The sequence below is a fragment of the Carassius gibelio genome, chromosome A4 (genome assembly GCF_023724105.1).
Source record: "Carassius gibelio isolate Cgi1373 ecotype wild population from Czech Republic chromosome A4, carGib1.2-hapl.c, whole genome shotgun sequence".
Lineage (NCBI taxonomy): Eukaryota > Metazoa > Chordata > Actinopteri > Cypriniformes > Cyprinidae > Carassius > Carassius gibelio.
Window position 1 is genome coordinate 29,126,198 of NC_068374.1, and position 20,094 is coordinate 29,146,291.

The 20,094-nt window shown below is 36.8% G+C and overlaps 1 protein-coding gene and 1 long non-coding RNA gene across 3 annotated transcripts; both read right to left on the minus strand.

The window, feature by feature from the left end:
* Positions 1–14,557: 14,557 nt before the first annotated feature.
* LOC127976255 (uncharacterized) lies at positions 14,558–16,635 on the minus strand. The gene is made up of 2 exons (XR_008157760.1): positions 16,024–16,635; positions 14,558–14,827 (listed from the first exon to the last, which is right to left on the minus strand). It is a non-coding gene; the product is annotated as an uncharacterized LOC127976255 (long non-coding RNA).
* A 328-nt stretch (positions 16,636–16,963) lies between these two features.
* Positions 16,964–20,001, minus strand: asb13a.1 (ankyrin repeat and SOCS box containing 13a, tandem duplicate 1). Of its 2 annotated transcripts, XM_052580529.1 has the most exons (6): positions 19,650–20,001; positions 19,385–19,572; positions 18,980–19,136; positions 18,779–18,910; positions 18,500–18,691; positions 16,964–18,427 (listed from the first exon to the last, which is right to left on the minus strand). In XM_052580529.1, exons 1-6 carry the CDS (start codon positions 19,690–19,692, stop codon positions 18,297–18,299), a joined length of 843 nt encoding a protein of 280 aa, XP_052436489.1. In that variant the 5' UTR covers positions 19,693–20,001; the 3' UTR covers positions 16,964–18,296. The 2 variants fall into 2 exon arrangements, with proteins under 2 accessions (XP_052436489.1, XP_052436496.1); XM_052580536.1 differs by lacking the exon at positions 19,385–19,572.
* Positions 20,002–20,094: the final 93 nt, after the last annotated feature.

A 20,094-nucleotide genomic window follows, 5' to 3' on the forward strand; every position in this document is an offset into this window, starting at 1 on the left:
TAATGAGACTGTATGAGGCCCAGGACTGTTCTTGGATTTCACTGTTCCAGACAACACCAATAGTGGCCAGACCAGTCTCTTTCAAAACGCTATATGAGAAGCACTAATATGCCTTTCTCACTCATTTTTCCACAATTCAATTCTACTACTATTCAAAAGTTTGGAATAAATGTTTTTTGTTTTGTTTTTTTGTAGAGAAATTTGCACTTTTATTCAGCAAGGATGCATTAATTTGATTAAAATAGTGAAGTAATAGTGTAAAGGCATTTATAATGTAAAAAACAACAACAACAAAAAAACTTTTTCAAATAAAATTCAGATCTTTTGAACTTCCTATTCATCAAATAATCCTGAAAAAAGTATCATGGTTTCTACAAAATTATTAAGCAGCACTGATAATAAGATTTTTTTGAGCACAATATTAAACAGTATATTAAATGATTTCTGAAGGATCACGTGGCACTGAAGAGTAAGTAACTGCTGCTAAAATGTTTAAATGGTAATATTCATTAAATATATCAAAAATAACATTACTGTTTTTATTTTGTCAAATAAATACAGCCTTGGTGAACATAATTCACTTTCAAAAATATTAAATAAATGCCGTTTTATGCGTTAAATTCATGGTTGCAACCTTCCATCTATTACTTCATTTATGGAGTTCAAGGTCATGAACTTCTGTATAAAGTCTGTCAATGATGTGTGATTCTCCTGACACCATTCAGAGTAATACGAGCGTTAAAAGGCACAATCACATTACACAAAAGAACAAGGTTCATCGGGCATAGCAAGGCCTACCAGACCTGTAAAACTGGAACGGAGTCTAATCATTACGTCACCCTCCACTCCGTTAGGCTTAAGTATAATTACCTGTCATCAAATGCCAAACTCTGCTCAGTCTCGCTCAATCGCTCTCTAATACACACTGCTCTAGTTTTTGATGGAAAGGCTGAAATGATGCATTTTGAGGTTGTTGTTTTTTTCGGGACTGCAATTAATTGTGGTTTGTGGCTTAAAAGTTTGTGTGTGTGTGAGTGTGTGTGTGTGTGTGGGTGTGTGTGCTCATGTAGTGCTTGAGATCTTATCAGATCAATATGCATTAGATTACAGTCTGATCTTGCATCATAAACAGTTTATCTCTTGCTTATTATCATTTAGCTGTCAAACTTGACTGCGTTCAATTTGAATCATGTCTCCAATCAGGTACAAATCATGCACCAGACATACTAATGAGCAAGACGTTCTGCCTAGGGACAAAAAGTCACTGTTGGCCAGAGAGAAGAGCTATCAGTAAAGCCATCAGTTTAACTACACTTTCAAGTAGCAAGGTAGAGGAGTAAATCAGGTAGCTTGACACTTGCCATATTACATTGTCCCTGAGAAATGAAAGTATAATTACTGTACTTTCTGAACTAATGATTCCGGATTAGCAGATGAATCCCTGAGTCAGTTCTTTTTAGTGAATAAGTCAAATACTGGTCAAAAAATAGTTCACTGTTTAGGATCATTCAGACAACTCACTGATACACTGAATCGTTCAATATCTAAAACAACAATATCTGGTGCCCATCAATCCCAGTTTGTTGGACGCGCTCCCTGCTGACTACTGTTTACTAGGCAGGAAACAAGAGATATGAGGTGAAATTAAATGGAAAATGGTCCAATGGCCTCCTGCTGACATGGACAATGAGTGTGGAATTCACACTCCAAGCTATATTGCACTTGGGCCGGACAAACACCTCTACAGAAAGTGCAAAAAAAAAGAAGAAAAAAGGAGCAGATTAATTCTCAATTTTGTGTTGAAAATGTCTTAAATCATTATGAACGTAAGTGTGCATGAAGTTGTGCATGTGAGAGTGCATGTTAAGTTCAGTTCTGTGGGCTGCTCGGTTGGCTAGGCGGTTTGCCTGAGTGCTGGTCCCTTTTTGCTGCTGATGGCTGCAGTTTTCCCAGCGCTCTTTGTTTTCTTTAGCACTGTGTCACTCGCTGTGCAAACAACACGGCCCTCTTTAATTACTCTTCATTTCCTCTGCTGCCCCACAAAACAGATGATTATGCCAATTTATGATCACATGCACAGAAACTCGCACACGTGTGAGGACCTCACATCTATTATATTTCATATAATAACGAGTCTGGCTTTATTTCTCCTGAGGAATTCTGGGAGAACTATCTTAGACAAAGCCAGTCCATAACTACTTATTTTCCTGATCTATGAAAGAGAAATTTCTTGACCAAAAATATGGTTCCCGTTGGTTTGGTTTGTTCATAAATTATACAAGTTATAACAACAGCACCCAAACCATAAACCAGAGGTCACTAATTAGCAAACCGAGGTCTAGATCTAGACCCAAGATTGGTTTAACCCATAAATTAATGTAATTATACATAGAGCATTCATCACCACACTGATGTTAGTCCGTTTTTATACTGCAATGGCGACACAAAATCTGTATCTGTAGCAATATATAAGGAAGCATTTACAATTTTTTATGCAGAAAAGAGACATCATTTTATTTGATTAATAATAATAAAAAAAAATATTCTAATGAAATTCTGATTCTGACTAAATTGGTTTATATCTGCACGCTGAATGTGTAAGAACACATTGAAAGAGATGGTGGCAGCACTGGACGAATCTGGATGAAGTCTTTAATGCTTCTAACAGACGTATTTAAATTGTCAGTGAGGCCAGCCACAGATGGTTCGAGCTTACGGGCAGACATTAACTTCTTTTAGTTTTTTTTTCTTAGGGAATGCTTGGTTTTCCGTCTGTTGGCTCGCTGCTTGGTACACGCACAGACGTGTAATGGGGCTCCGTGCGCTGGCACATCAACCACGCTGACTGGCTTGCTCCTATAACAGCAGCCATCACGCTCCCTTGCCTTAACTTTTTTCCGAGAAGCGGTTAACCCCAGTCACTTGGCACTGAAGTCTCTCGTCCTTTGAGCAGCTTGGATGTAAACCCTCAAGGCCTCACGTGCACTTTTCTGTGCTCGACTAGTTAGCAAAAGTGCTTTATTGCTCTAACATTTCCAAAATGTTCATGTTATTTGCTCATGCAAATGCTCAGCTTACCATGTCTTAAAGCAGCATGTGTTTTGTGTCACAATCAAGGTTGTTTCATATCGATGTAACACAAAAACACCTCTCTATAGCAATAAAATTGATTGTAAAATGGATTGCAGGTCAGAGTTAGGCTAACGAAATTAAACAGAAGTCAACTGAACAACAATAACCTTAAACCCACCTGTTTTGTCCTTTTAAACAGGACTGAATTATACTGTTTAACCACTAAACTTATTAGAATGTATTGCTTTTCCTTCCTGAAGTCATTGTCACTTGTGAAACATGTGCCGTATAGACAGAAGAGCTGAGGAATAAACTCAGACTGACCCTGAGAAAACTTTATGGCAGGCCTGTAGTCTGTGCTGATTCTTGTTTATAGGACCATAGATTGAAAACTGATGTCACAGTCAAAGGCTTCTTTGTCTGAAAGTTGCCGACGTAGGATCCCGGACACAGAGTTTGGTCTGAGAGCATGCGTGTGTGACGCAACAGCTGAAATTTAATGTCTAGCCACAGCAGATGGCAGGAGTAAAGCAAAGGCAGGCCGGCTATAAATCAAAGAAATTAGAGTGTACTTGTATGCCGTCCTGCTTCTGCCTCATTCACCATGCCAGAAGCAATGCATTTTTTGGGGGATTATTGATTGGTCTCATAACTCATTTAAGCTTTAATGAAAGGATAAAATGTACAACTACAAGTTATTATCTACAAGTTATAACTAGCTTATGAACATAAGTATTGTTTCTGCGCCAGTAGTGTTACATAATACAATTAAATAAACAGCCGCTGAAACATGAACTATCATGCATTAGATTAATAAATCACAATTAGTATGATCATGTCTAGATTTGGTTGGAACAACAGGCTGTTGCTTATTGCCACATTACCTTTTTATTGGCTATACTGAATGTGTATCAATAGTTCAACAGTCAGTCATACGATTAGGCCACTCCCTCCTCAAGTGACTTTAAAGTCAAAATCCAGATCGTCTGGTATTGCAGAAAAACTAGTGTCATTAAATGCAGGCTGATAACAGACTGATGGGAAATGAGATAAAAGAACAAAAATTCACTTTGTAGTACCCTCAGAAATATGCAAATTGTTTGTTCAGACTCGGACAACATTTCAGGGCATATTATAGCCTACTAGAACTGTTTTAATACCCATTACTCAAAAAAGCCCTTTTGTTGACCCTTTGTATGAGATCAACAGTCTGCATGATTTGTACCAAATCTAATTACTCACTGTAAATTGTTTCAACCCAAACAACATCTGCTAGGCTCATGTAAAGTATCAGGTGAAACATCCCTCCAACAGGAGACTACACTAAATCTGAGACCCACTGACACCAAGTATGTTAATTACAAAAAGAGAGAGACTGCGAGAGCCTGGCTATACACTTAGATCTGTTTGATTAAGGGGCCATTATCTAGGTCTGACCTAAAAATTAGGCAGTTAGAAACAGGGGGTTACATAATAAGGCCAAAAGAGATGAAGTCAATGGAAAATCAATGTGGCATTCATCATCAGCGGTGAAATCTGAGATCAGTGCGTCAAAAACGGCATTCTCTTATAAAGCCTTACATTCATAACGCAGTACTTCACTGATTGTAACAGACCGTAGAAGCATTAGGAGCCATGTTAAAAGATTGTTTCCTGGAGATTAAGTCTAGTCTAGACTGACGCTGTTTTTTGAGTGTCCCAGCATGAGCTTTGTCACCCCACATTTAGAGAAGTTTAACCGTCAAAAGCACACTGAGTTCTGTTTCGATGGAAAATACAATAACTAAAAAAAAATATGAATGAGTGATGAATTTGAATCCCTTAGTGATATTTTGGGTCTTTCTAATCAAAAACTATTTATTTACTACATTTCAAATTAGGACAAATTCTAGATATTTATTTGTAAAGAGTTAAAATTTTCTAAATGTAATGTCACCCCAAACATCATTCACTCAAAATCACTTGTTTTGGGTTAGATATTATAACTCTGATTAAATTACACAATGTAACATCAGAAAGTTATATATTTAGATTTATGTTTAAGTAAAATACTGTTCAAAAGTTTGAGGTCAGTCAGATTTAATCAGTGTTGGGCTCGTTACTCCACAAATGTAATTTATTACTCATTACAAATTACTCCTTTCAAGAGTAATATTACATTCTGCCTAAAGTAATTAGTCACACAACTAGTTACATTACTTTTCCTTCATGCCACAGTAGTTGTAATTGTATATCTTCCCCATAAAATTATTCTAAATTGTTACTAACAACATACGTCTGCCTCATCATTTGCCCATAATCTACATTGGATCGCAGCCAGAAGTTATTACAAACACTCAGCGGTGATTGATGGTGACTTAAGTATATATTAATTGTCATGTATAGCTTGAAGCTAATTGTAGTTATAATTTCTCTGTTACCCATTTATGATTATATTTCATGAAGTATTTATCAAAAGAATTCACAGAAGTTCATAAGGTTTTTAATGATAGTAATATAATTTATATTGGGATCTGAGGGATGTGGGTGTGTGAGCCATTTAATGCCAGAGTAAAGTAATGTCACAACTTGTCTGATCAAATATGAAGAGGAAAGAGCATTTATCTTTAGTCTTCAGGTTAAGCTATGATCTGGACATAATGGTGAGAGGTCAATGCAGAAAGTGTCATGTTTGCACCTTAAAACCAACTGCTGAAATGGCTGTACACCTGACCGCTTCATTCACAGCTCAGCCTCTGACCTCTGCTTACCGTTTCTGAAAGCATAAAGAGTCACACCTGCCCCCATTTCAAGGCCATTCGCATGAGCTCACAAAACACACACACACACACACACACACACACACACACACACACACACACAAACCATCCCTGTCATCATTATCATTGTGTGCGTGAGCATGTATAGAATTAAGGTGAAAACAGAAAAAACACACTGTCTGACTGCTCAGATGGACACACTCATTTAATAGCAATCGGTCTCAGCCTCTGTAAAATAATCACTTGAAGTGTCCCACCTAAAAAAGACCCAGGAACCCTTAGGCTAACAATTAATAAAGCCAAAACGCTGATCTTAAATCTGTATATTTAAGTCCACACAGACACACTCATTTAAAAGAATATCTACTTACAGTTGTCTGGTTTACTGACATGCTCAGTTATTGCAGACAGAAGGCAATGGAAAAATTTGAATCATAATTCCAAAGCATAATTTCACACTTTGGATCCCGATAATATGATTCCTCTCACTAATATGAGATTTATTATTTTCACAGAGGCATCATATGTACATTTTCTTCTCAACCACAATGCAAGAGCCCAGACATTATGCAAGTATGGGCCTTGAAACCAAAATCAGCCAACATGTCAGGCCGCTAGTCTGAAACATATTCAGTGAGATAGTGAGCTACACTGTGATGTCTTTTTAGTCTATTAATTTGGTAAAGTTTATTAAGCGTGAGGGAACTTTCAGATTTCTGACTACTGTGTTCTACATTTGTTAAAAAAATTATAATTTAGGCTACAAAAGTACTGCTCTGGTTAATTGGCTAACTAGCATAGCCATGCAGTTCACCACCAAAACAGTTAGTTAAGCTCAACCAGCATGGTCTTTCTGGTGATAATGGTTTCATTTAGTGGGTTATCTCACACTTTTATGACAGTTAATCCACCCAAAGAGAAAACCAGCACATTATCATCTCATGCTAAATGATAATGACCAGCATTGCTTCAGTAGAGTATTTACATCTAATGACATAAGAGTCAATGCTATTTAACCCCTTAACCTTAATAAAGTCTTGCCTACAGATTTGCACCTTTAATCTTGAATGTTAATAAAAAACGATGTGCTTAAATCCTTCAGTTTACAATCTCCATCATAAACAGCATGGTTTTTATAAGGATCTTGAAAGGAGAGACTACAACTGTTTAACGTTAACTCTTTGAAGATTGTATCCCAGAGAGGAATATGTGTTCAAAGAGAGAAAAAAAAAAAAAACACACACACACTTTGATCGTGCCATATGTCCGCCTTTATGAGAAGGTTTTGAATTGATCTCAGAGTGCATGAATGCTAATGCGAAAGAGCTAAAACATGGGGAAAGCAGGTTTACAAGGGTCACATCTCCATGGTATGTTCTGGGTGACCTCTGGGGCATTGTGTGATTCAGAATTTAAAAGAATGTGGGGTGGTGTCTTATAGCATGACGGCATGGCTAGTGATGGACCCAGCAGCTGTTTCAAGCAACCGTCCCTTCTTTTAAGGTTGCTTGATAAGCTGCATTTGTCAATGCATATCAGTGATTTAAATCCAAACAATAACACATCATTTTTCAGTGGTACAAAAGTGCAGACAGGAGGCCAGGATTTCAGTCAAACTGATATGGGATTTGTGAAATTCACACGGATGGAGGAAGCATGAGGTGTAGTGTCTGTTCTGGGTCAGTTTTGAGACAAAACAGATTCACAAAGCCTTAAAGTAGCACTGAATATTGCGCTAAAAAGCCATGTCAAGACCCACAATGCAAACAAAAGTAGAGACAAATGATTCCATTAATGCGTATGCAGCACTTAATGTGAAAGCACAAGGAGCAAACACGTGCCTCCTGACTCTAACAAACCTGGACAGCACTGACACGCTCTCATAAAGCAACCAAAAAACACAAATGCTTTATTTGCCTGACCACAATGATTCGCCCTACTAGTTAATGCTTTGATTTAACTGCCATAAACTGAGCCACAGAAAGGTGGTGAGCTGTGAGGAGAAGAATGCATGCAATGAAATCTGGAATTACCATCTTTGAATACATCAAGTGGCTTATGCTCAAACCACTAAAATACATGCACAGATAAACTCTGCAACAATATAATGCAGGCCTATTAGCTCATATAAAAAGCTTGCTGAGGTCCAGTCTGAGCGACATGGCTTTTCTCAGGTTGACTTATTTCTTGCCAGCTTGGCATCAAGCAGCATTTTATAGAAGTCTCTCATCTCAGTGCTAATCCAGCTTTTAAATAGCCCTGTGACTTACACAAGGCACGACTTTGATTCATGTCGATTTTGTGTATCTTAAATCAACAGGTTGTTGTGCATGCTTTAGGCGGGCATGCATACAGTTCAAATATAACACAAACACTGTGAGAGAGCTCTCTCTCTGTCTTCCAGTCTGTCAGTGTTTTTAAATCATGAACAGTTTCTTGGGAATGCCAAAGGGTCTATCCATCAAAAATATATCCATAACAACATAAAACTTACTTGGGTGGTGTCTGGGAGTACCTTGAGCTGAAATGATATCTTTTTCATGCCAAACGTCATCAGATGAAGCACACTGAAGGAGCAACAAACAGCTTGCAGCAAGTCTACAAAGTATCATTTCCCATTAGACAAATCAACATCTGATTCTAATTAGCATGACCCTGCTAATCAGCAGGTCTACAGGCCATGCTAAACTGAATTCTGAATAGCATACTAGCATAGACAACCGATCATATTGCAGAAATAGTAAAATTACACAATATTCCAAACAGCCACATGCCTCATTACTGTCACATAATCTCATCATGTTAGTTTATTATTTTGCACCATTTAAAAGTTTGGAGTCAGTGATATTTTTGAAAGTTTTTGAAATAAATCTCTTACATTTACCAGATGCAGCATTTATTTGATCAAAAATACAGCAAAAACAGTAATATTGTGAAATATTATTACAATTTAAAATAATTGTTTTCTTTTAAATATATTCTACAATGCAATTTATTTTAGTGACAGTAAAGCTACATTTTTCAGCATCATTACTCCAGTCTTCAGTATCACATGATCCTTCAGAAATCAGTCTAAAATTAAACCTTAATTTCAGGATTTTTGATGTATAGAAATTTAAAAAGAACAGCATATATACATACATAAATAATTTGTTCATTCATCTCATCTCAAATGGAACGTCATGTTTTGCATTGCATTGTAGAGACACAACCCATTGTGACATGTTGATATATACTGCACATTTGAGCTAATTGTACAAGATCTTACGTGTATTAATGTATAGTGTTCACAGTACACTACTGCAGAAACAGTACTGTTGTATGTTGTTATGATTCCCAAAAGTGACTGTCTAGTGTCACCTTTCAGTTAGAAGCAGATTTACAGCACATCCCATTCTGATCACACGCTCTGGAACATCTGCAAGTTAAACAAACCAATAAAAGTATTTGTGTCACCTCTTTTGCAACAGTTAACCAAGTGTTGTATAACACTTCGGCTCATTGTAATTCCCCAGACCTCCCAAATAGCTCTTCTTCATCTTACTGACAAAAAGAGACAGAGGTGAACTTGAAAAGCCAGATATGGAGGACAGATGGCTTGGGGGGAGAGCGGTAGAAGCATTCTAAAACCTCAAAAACTACTCAACCTGCTGACACACCTTGTCATTACCGACGTGGATCAACGGCTAATTGTTGGTTTGAAGGAGTGAGTAGAAGCTACCTGGAGCACATACTGTTCTTATTTTGTTTTTCAGCATGTGATTCACAACAAAATGTTCACAGTAGCTGAGGCTGTGGTGAAAATGACCTCAGAACTGATTATACAACTATTTAGCTTTGCTCTTCAGTGGCACCGGAGTGCTAATAGAGTCCTCTATCATTCCTCAGCCATCACACAAAAATGTACCTTCAAGGACCCAAACTTCAGCAGTTCAAATGACTGCATATGGTTAGAAAGCTTGAATCCTTGTTTACATTTTAATGTGTGCTAATTCACCTTGCGTGCATTGAGAACAAAATGTAAAACATGTAAGTGATGAAACATGCATTTGATTGCCTTTTCATGCCACAAGAAAAGAAATCCCCCAAAGCAATCTTGTAATTGAGGGTTGATCCAAAAATTACAGACTGAGATTTAGGCAACAGTGTAAACAAGAACACAGACAAAAGGCTTCGAGACATAAATAACTGGAGTGTGACACACAAAGAATGAATACACCATGGCAAATACTATTATACATTAGTACATTTAATTTAGGTCAAATAAGAATGTGCTGTCAGGTGAGTGGTGCCTTCAAATTATTTTAACTAATGTAATTCATTTTCAGCGAAAGATCAAAAGAGAAATCATGTGAATGTGTCTATGTGAGGCCTTTGTTCTCAGTGTGATGTGCTAACACCCATGAAGACATGAGGAAACACTAAATCAGATTTATGTTTTGGAGCCACAGAGTTTTTCTTCAAAATACATCATAACCAACAATATGTGTGGCCAAAACATCACCATAACAGAATCTTTTTTATATGTAAAACATAAGGCTGTTAATCTGTATAAAAAAAAAAAAAAAAAAAAAGTAATGATATGGAGATACATTTTTGGGTCTAAAAGTTTATGTATTGTTAATTTATGATTCGAATCACTGGGAATTAATAAAAGCAGCCACACAACCACAACTGAAGTGAATGAAAATGCTTATGAATTGAATACAGCATAGCATAGCATAGCATAGCATAACATAACACAACACAACATAAGTGCATTTAGTCAATATACTATATATTTATTTTAAAATAATCCTTAAAACCAAGCATGCAACTGCCATTGAAATCAATGGAAATAAACAAATATATAATATAATAATAAAAAAGTGGCTTTAGAAGTAATAAATAAATAAAATTAAATTAATTTGTGGCTTTAGAAGTCAATATATTGTTCTTAGTAAAACTTATTAATTTTTGGAGGAATCACTGTTATTCAATCCATGACACCAACCATGTCACTGAAATAAAAAATAAAAATAAAATATTAATAAAAATAACTTTACCATTAACCTTTACCTTTACCAGGAGCTTAAATGGAAAGTTGCTGAGGTCAGTATGTGGTGTGTTGTTTGAATATCCAATAGTGGGAGTCCCTTTAGAAAAGAAAAAAAAAAAAAGAAAAAAGAAAAATCACACACACAGATGGTATGATCATTTAGAGGAGAAGGGGAAACAAAGACAGATGATGTGAATGTGTGTGTAGTCTATCCTACACTGTTTCTGCTCTCAGCTGGACAGAAACACATTTTTCTGACTAGACATCTACAATGACTTTTTGAACGAGTCTTGTCTGTTGTCTCAGCTCTAGACCATTAGACAGTGCATAAAAACAGATGAAAAGCCTGGTTAAAGTTTGATTTTAGATAGGGACCAGACAAACTCCAGGACGAAGGACTTAACCCAGCATTGCTTCAGGGGCCTGTGTCTGCATTTACTGACTTGTAAGTCACTTTTTGCTAAATGACAAGCAACCAAGATGAAAAGATTTGGGAAACCGTTTCTGTCCTGTAGCCATTTGTCATTCTACAAATTAGCCTGCTATGTAATTTACTCCCATTTGTGGCACAAAAGATGCAGTAACCTCCTAAACAAAGCACACAGTTTGAATCTGCAACTACTTTTATGAAAGGTTTTGCATAATAAAATACAGTGATAGAATTATAAAGTAACAAAACTAGACCATGTAAACATTTCTTGGGTACAATACGGTGTTTCACAACTAGAAAACGGTCTCAAGTGTGTGTGTGTGGAGCGTGCAGTTTTGGAGCTGAGCTTAGCTTTCATGGCTGCGCTTCATGCACACACACATCTGTTTCTCATTGAAGCAGAATTCCTGAGTGGATCTGAGCTGGTCTTTGCCTGGGAGCCTCTTAAGACAAGAAGCGGACCATCTCAGAATCTGCTTCTGCTGCTTTTCCTCCTACTATGGGTCACAATCTTTTTCTGCAAGCACATCTTCTAAAGCTGCTCTCTGACCGCAGACCTTTGTTCAAGCACAAAAGCTGCTCGGTTGTGTAATCAGGTGTGCTATTCTTCTTGCATGACAAGGCTGAACGTCAACATGCAGCAGCACAACAGCAACAAGCAGAAGAAAGAATGAATATGAGGAGCTGACGGAGCTGTACACCCTGTCTGGTAAAAATTAAGGTGTCACTTCACTTTCTACTATGCAATGCTCAGGGATCAAAGGTCAGTGGGACAATCACCAGAATGTGATCAGGTGACTTTAATCGCAAAGAGGCCTTCTTTTGATCACAAAGCAGCAAGACTGTCTAGAAACAAAGAAAAGACTAATGGTTCAAATATAAAAGCTGCGGAGCCCCCTTGTGGCAATGTACAGAAATTGCACTGAATTGGCCTGCGCAGTGTAAGTGTAGTGTAATAAAATGATATAAAATAAATGGATATTGATTAGTGTCTTTAGAAATCTAAATATTGTGTTAAAATCTGAATCACTGGTATGGAATCCATAAAACCAGCCACACAACTGCCGATAAACTAAACTAAAATAAAATCAATAAAATAAAAATATTGTTCATTATGAAAGTTGAATCATTGGTGAACACTGTAATCACCATGATATTAAAATATGATTCAAACAATATCCTTGTCAGGTCTGTTGTTTTCTCAATGAGGAAGAATGTTAATTGTTTTATGACTTATGGGATATCCTGTGTAAGGACAACAGATGAATAAAACAATCAGCATCTTGCTGTAAATATTAACTTTACAATAACTTAATTACCTTAAACAAACATAATGAGCATCAAGTATTTGTGAACAGTATAACAGTAAACTTTATAGCACCAAATACTATAAGCTTGAGTGTAAAGTATTCATGCCTTGGAATAACCAAACAAAACAACTAAAATCCAGCTAACACTGGCATGTCCAAATGTTTTAGGCTAACTAGTACAGAACATGAATTCCACAATCTGCTTTAAACAATAAAGACTGGTGAAGATAAAACAACAATCCTTTAAAGGCTGTTTTAAGATGAGAGGCGGATAAGAAGAAAAAGAGCAGCATTCTTTCAATCGCTGCTGTCGTGTCTGTGTAAGCTTAATATCAGACGAGGGTTTGCGCTCTAAAAACAACATTCCTGCCCTCCCTGCTGCTCAGTTTCAGGTCAGATCCAGCACGTTTATGTGCTCGGGATACATGCACAGGAAGAGGAACTCATTTATCCAGCTCAGTCAGAACACAAACACATGGACTTCTTTCTATTTTTGGTCGGGCTGCTATTTATAGAACATTCTGTACTTTATAAGAGGAGGCATGGGATGTGAAGGGATCAGATGGATAAAGAGAACTTGGAGAACTGTGGGTCAAACTCACAAAACTAATCCTGACACCACTTAAATGAATTAAGGGAAGGAACAGTTGAAAGAGCGTCTTAGAAATAAATGAAACAAATGATAAATTGAAGATAAACGGTTAAAACCTTTATTTTTTTATATACTTGCACTACTGTTCAAAAGTTTGGGGTTTGGTAACATGTTTAATATTTTTGGAAAACGTTTCCTATGCTGCATTTATTTGAAAATATACTAAAAAGTAAAAAGACTGCTGTCATTATCTTTCATGGTAATATTACTTTAGTTTACATCAGAAAATACTTAATTTTTGTTGGCAAAGTCCAAACTGAGGAGAGAAAAAGCCCAACATTTCACGATCCAATCAGATCCTAATGTATCAAATCGCATCTGATTGATTTTCCTGCAGAATATTCTGATTAACTCTTAATTAAATAATTTCTAAAGGCTATTTCATGTTGTCTTAAATATCTTTTCTTCACTTCTTAGATGTAAGAACAGCAGTTGAGAATTGGAAACAAAAGCTGAATAGTGATATATTACAACCGATGTACTAATACAATGTTACTACAACAAAACACTGCTGGAAACTGGTTTCTGTCATTGTCACTGTGTATGGCGTCACAAACAATGAATGTGGCAAAACTGTAGTATAACTCAAGCAGCTCATGTCATAATATGAATGCCAGTGTTTCCCCCGGGCCTGTGCAATAACCCTTAGTTCAAGGCGCTGTGATCTCCTATAATGAATCTCTAATGAGAGCATGAGGATGTTAACATGCTCATATCCAGCAATGCAGTGTGTGTTGTGCATATAGTGTCTGTCGTCTGATCTACTAATGTGCTGACATATCCCTGGACTTCATTACGCGGTCAGAGGAGTTCCTGAATGTAGACAGCTGCCAGATTAAGTTTCCTCTTTTTGTGTTTCTATCTCCCACTCTTTCTCTCTGGCAATATTTAGCAAACATATAATAGTTTTCATCACTCCTAAATTCACCTCAGACACATTAAGACAACATATTTTACAGCAAATCTGGACTGTTCTGCTGAGAAGTGCTATTAAGAAGAGCTTCCCATTTATGTAATACATTGTGCTTCTGTTACTTAAAGGGACAGTCCACCCAAAAATGAAAATTCTATAATTTACTCCCTATGAAGATATTTTGAAAAATATAAAAAAATTTGTCCGTAAAGTGGTTATTCTGGACCCCACTGATATTCAATGTACAGACAAAAACATCTTTAAAAATTTAGGTTTGGAACGACTTGAGTTGATAATGACACAATTGTCATTTACAAGCACACTATTCTTTTCAAATGTAAAGTGTAGTCAATTAAGGTAACCATAAAAAATTGCTAGAAAAATAATTTGGATACATTTATAACACACAAAAAAATACATAGTGCATCTATAAATCTCTAAAGTGTCAACAAAACTGATATTTGTTGGAGATATTTCAATGCTTAAGGTGTTTCCACACTATCTGTGGACCTCTAAGGAAAGAGTTCACTGGTGTAAGAGATAACTGATAATATGGTTAGGAATATCCAGGTGGGTCACCACGTCCACAGCTCTGGTGCCCAACATCGTCCTCAGGGTGGTACGGCTTTCCTGCTCCAGAGAAAGAGGGTTACCTGCAAAAACACAAAATGGAATGCAGCATTAAACATTTAAATCAATAACATCTCAATGCAACAAAATTCATTTAGATTTAATTTAGCTACAGAAGAAGAAAGAACATGAGAATGAGTCAATGATGACAACTGTGGCAACAATTTTGTATCGACAACCTTTCACTACATTTCTGATACACTCTTACATTGCCTTCCGTAGAAACCAAACAAAAACACATTGTGAGTGACCTTACCAGGAGATTAAACATTCTTGCTTGATAGAATTAAAATATGAGACTTCAAGATCACGACCTCCTGTCATATCATTTAATACACAAAATCAGAATGTTTGCATTCTTGTATTTATTTTAGTCTCTAAATGCTATTGCCAGGAAAATATTTATATGCTCCAAGGACACGGTTTCTCATGAATCTGGTTTACATTCTGAAACCGGGCACTGGCGTGTTGTGCTTTGACTTGTTGTGAATGTATCTTTGAAATGAGACTAATGATGGATTCCAGACCTACAGAATCCAACTTTTAATCTCATCATCATAAACTTCATTTAATTTGTTGCAACATCACACCCAAAACATCCTGAGCAGCACCTAGGCAGCAGACCTGGCTGTGAATCACTGCTGCAGACACAGAGGCAGCATATCACTACAGCCAGAACACCTAACATTAACATAATAGATTTTATTTTCCAGAACATTTTAAATCTCAGTGAGACCACAGAGAACATAATAAAATTGTGAACTGTGAACAGATTCTTCATCATGCAAATCAATATAACATATAAACACATTTAGGTTTGCTAACAGCTTTTAAATTAAGCCGTGAGCACCACCTGCTGGACACCTTTCATTTTGCCTGTTATTTATTTATTTTTATTAGAAAACTGTTTTGCCTTTTTATTTTAAATAACTTAAAGGTGTTTTTTATTAGTCTCCAAATTATTGCAGAATACTAAACATTTAATTTTCATTTTTCACCAAAACTGAAATTGTGAACGTGTTTAAACTTTCAGTGTATTTCCAGATTTCAAATATATTTGTTTACTTTTTGAACCCTGTATATTCAGACTGTCTATCCTATAAAGTAGTGAATGTAAACAATACAACATATCATGTAACCAATGCAAACCATTTCAAAATACAAATAAGAATTTAGAATAATTAAATTTCCTCACAAGGCTGTTTTGTTTTGAACTCACTGTCATAAAGTTGAAGACTGCGCTGAGGGCGTATCAGACTTTGTGTAGTCAACTGGCTTCCTGTCATATTTGTCACGGGCATAAATGTTGGCCCCAAACTCCACCAACAGCTTAAAGCTCAATCATATCACATTGTTGGACTTTGCAGCATGATGTAAGGGCATCTTGTGTAGGCTGGTGGCGTTTACTTGCACACCTGCACACAATGATTCACGATTACAACTTCACTTTGGTGATTCCAGATCTAAACTACCTGCTTTAGAGACACATTCTTCAGTGTTTGCATGCCTGACAGAGTACTTTACAATCTCACGGCATCTGGTTTCACCTGCATTCAGTAGTACTTAAACACACTCCATGTGCTGGCTGGCACATGCCACGTGCAGAGGAGTACCAAAGTAAAGGTCATTGGCAACCAGAAACTGGCTCATTTAGCAATCACTAACCTCACACAATCTGCATTTATTACACAGATTATTCTCACATTATACGATGGATAGGCAACTATTTCACTCAAAACGTTTAGTTAATAAAATAATTAATTATCCATGAATGTGTAAAATTATCTTAGATTCCGAAATCTACAGAAATGAGAAAAAGTCAATAAAATACAAATACACTTTTCTCGTGGACGTACCGAAGTCAACGAAAAAATAAGGTCGTGCTGTTTCTACTTCCATCTCCGCTTTAGTAAAGTGGTATAAAGTTAAATTTAAACAATACAATGTCGCTAGCTAAGTAACTATAGAAGAAATTCTGCTTTGTTTAGAAGTGCGGTATATACATCACGTGGTCTGTTCTGTTTTGGCCCTAGTTATGACGTGCTGCTGGGAGTTGTAGTTTACTTAAAAATAATAATAATAATAATAAGTATTGGATACATTTGGACACAAATGTAGAAATATGAGTGCATTTTTAACCAGGGACATGGCGCACCAGATAAGACATGACAACAACTTTATTTAAGAACATGAACAATACATAATGCTTAACAGACAGCCATTTTAGGTTAGTTAATTAGGTAAACATATCATGTAAAGTTAAGTTCTATATGTTTAATATATCTCGACAGACCCCCTAAAGTGCCTTCAGGACCTCCTGGTTGAAAACCATTGGCATTTATTTTTATAAAGTATTTTAAATGAAGCAGGAAAATTTGATAAGTTAAAATAATAAAACAATACCTTTCATAAAACTTATTCGGAAACATTAACACGTTCACAGCTGGTTAAAATAAAAATAAAAAGGCTGATTTAAAAGTTAAATTGATATTGAGTTTTACAGGGGCAAACAATAACATAAACATTATTAGTACATTTACACTGCAAAATCTTTTAAGGCAATGTAGCACATTCATTGAAATCAAGTCATCACAACCCCAATTAAAGGGGTCATCAGATGGAAATTTAGCACAAGTTGATATGATTCTTTAGGGTCTTAATGGAAAGTCTAACACAGTTCAGTTAAAATTTCACAATGGTAGTGTAAAAAAAACAAACACTTTTTTTTACTGTCAAAATCAGCTCCCTTTTCAGCACGCTGTTCTAGTCCATGTTGCTTTAAATGCTAATGAGCTCTCCTGACCCCGCCCTTTTCTTCAGGGGGTGATGAGCAGACTGTAAAATTCAACTGGCTAACTAGCTCATTGATAAGAAAGGGGATTTGCAAAGACTCATAAAAAAATAAATAAAAAAAGAAACCCTAATACTCACTTCTGCTGATTAAGTTGGATCACAAACGAGTCGCCCATTTTAGGCAGATCGGGATAAGCGCATTCTCTTAAAAATAATAGTAATATTAATCCTTCAGCGGCTCAGATGTCGGGTGTAAATGACGACTGCTATATTCATTATTACATCCAGCAACAAAACACCTTAGTCGCTTAAATGGAGACTTTCTTGTCTTCCCCTGCACCGGGGTCGACACAATATCGAACTGATGACAGCTCACTTAGGGCGGGTCTAAGTTGAGATGCTAGTGTCAATCAACTACAGTGGGAGGGGCCTGTTGAGAACTAGGTCATTCTGACAGGAATCTCAGAACAGCCTGATTTGAGGAAGGGTATTTTAAAATAGGGATTTATGTTCAATTTATGTTCAAACAACTTGTAAACTGAATTTTGCATCCGAGGACCTCTTTTAAGTAAACATAGTTTCCATAGGGTTATTTATAAATAACTTAATTAATTCACTCTTAAACTTAAGACTTATCAAACTGCAGTCTATTATAGGTTTCTATGGAACTTAAAAAAAAATTATAATAATAAAATAAAATTATGATTTATAAATGAGATATTCAATGATGCGCTGTGAAATGTCCAGTTTAGGGATCAGTTCCAAAGCTCTGGTGCCCAACACAGTCCTCAGGACGGTACGGCACAGCTGCTGTAGAGACAGAGGATTACCTGCAGAAACACAGAACAGATGAAATACTCTGAGACATATACTGTATAGCACCTATGCAGACTGTAACACACTCTCATAGTGCCGCAGGCAGAGATTTGCAGGAGATTCTGGTTTTGTATAATCTCTAGGTTTGTGACCCAAGTTATCACTTATGTTGACATCTCCACCAAACTCCACCAGCAGCTCCACCAGGTCCACTCTCTCGGCCCTCGCCGCATGATGCAGTGCCGTCTCATGGAACTTGGTGGCATTCACCTTTGCACCTTTGAAAGTATGAATGATAAAGCAGAATAATGCATAATAGTGCAAAATAAAATATATAAAGTACACCTATAAATAAAGTACCTCACCTGCATTGAGCAGCAGGGCACAGTCGAAGTGAGCTTTAGCACAGGCAGCATGTAACGGCGTCCCAAAGTAAATGTCAAAGGCCTCCAGTAGCGCTCCCTTGTCTATCATAAGCTTCACACAGTCTACATCACCTAAACAGAAATAATGAGAACACACACAAGTCTTAACACAAAGCAATCCATCTCACCTTGCCGTCTCACCTCGTATGCAGGCCTCATGGAGTGGGGATGCAGTGAGGGCGGTCAGGGAAGGGTTGACTGATGCTCCGTGATCCACCAGCAGCTTGACACTTTCTATGCTTCCAGCAGCACAGGCATGACAGAGGGGAGTACTGCCATGGATGGTGCGTACATCCACCTGTACACACACACGCGCACAGTTTTTAGAAATGAGTTGATACCTTAGAATTAAACTAAAAAATTAATTTAAAATTTCCAAATATCAGTGCATTGTTATTGCTCCTATTTTCTCTAATATTGTTGGCTCTATGATTTTGCTCATGCTCCTCTATTGTAACGTTAAGTCACTTTGGATAAAAGCGTCTGCTAAATGTATACGAAATTCAGGACATCACTCGTTAAAATATACCTGGTGCTGTAACCCACCTGGGCTCCTGCCTCCAGCAGTATTTGAACACAGTTTGGATGGGCTTGGATGCAGGCATCATGCAGTGGGGTGAAGTTATCCACAGACACGATATTAACTGATGCTCCTGCCTCTATCAGTTGCTTTAACTGCAGAGCTCGACCTAGAGACGCAGCCTCGTGTACCGGCGTGCGATCAGCCCAGTGGCCTACAAATGCATACTTAATTTTCCTTCAGGTTTTAATAGATTTTAGTTCAACCATTAAATCCCCCCCAAATACTCACCGATGTCACCATAAAACGTTGATCGGGCAGAGGTGAGTTCCATAGTTTAATAAATCTACCTGACATTTAACAAATATTACTCATATACCATGCGAGAAACGTGCTGATAAGTTCTATATTTAGAGAAGCCGCCTGTTTTGTTATGATTTGCGACACTACGGATTGAATACGGCAAATTCGCAAAGGATCCTGGGAGATATAGTTCCCCAGTTCGCGCTCACTACCTTACAAATTTCATGAGCTCTCGATCAATATTTTTTAACGGCAAAACAACCTTTACAGTAACGAAACACTTGTATGCAACAGAACATTTAAACATTTCCAAAATTAGATTAAGCTGCTGTATAATAAATAAATGTTTAATTATGGTTTACTATTAACTTTTATTTAACTTTATTAAAGGATCGTAAAAAAAAAAAAAAAAAGTGATATTACAGCTTTTGTA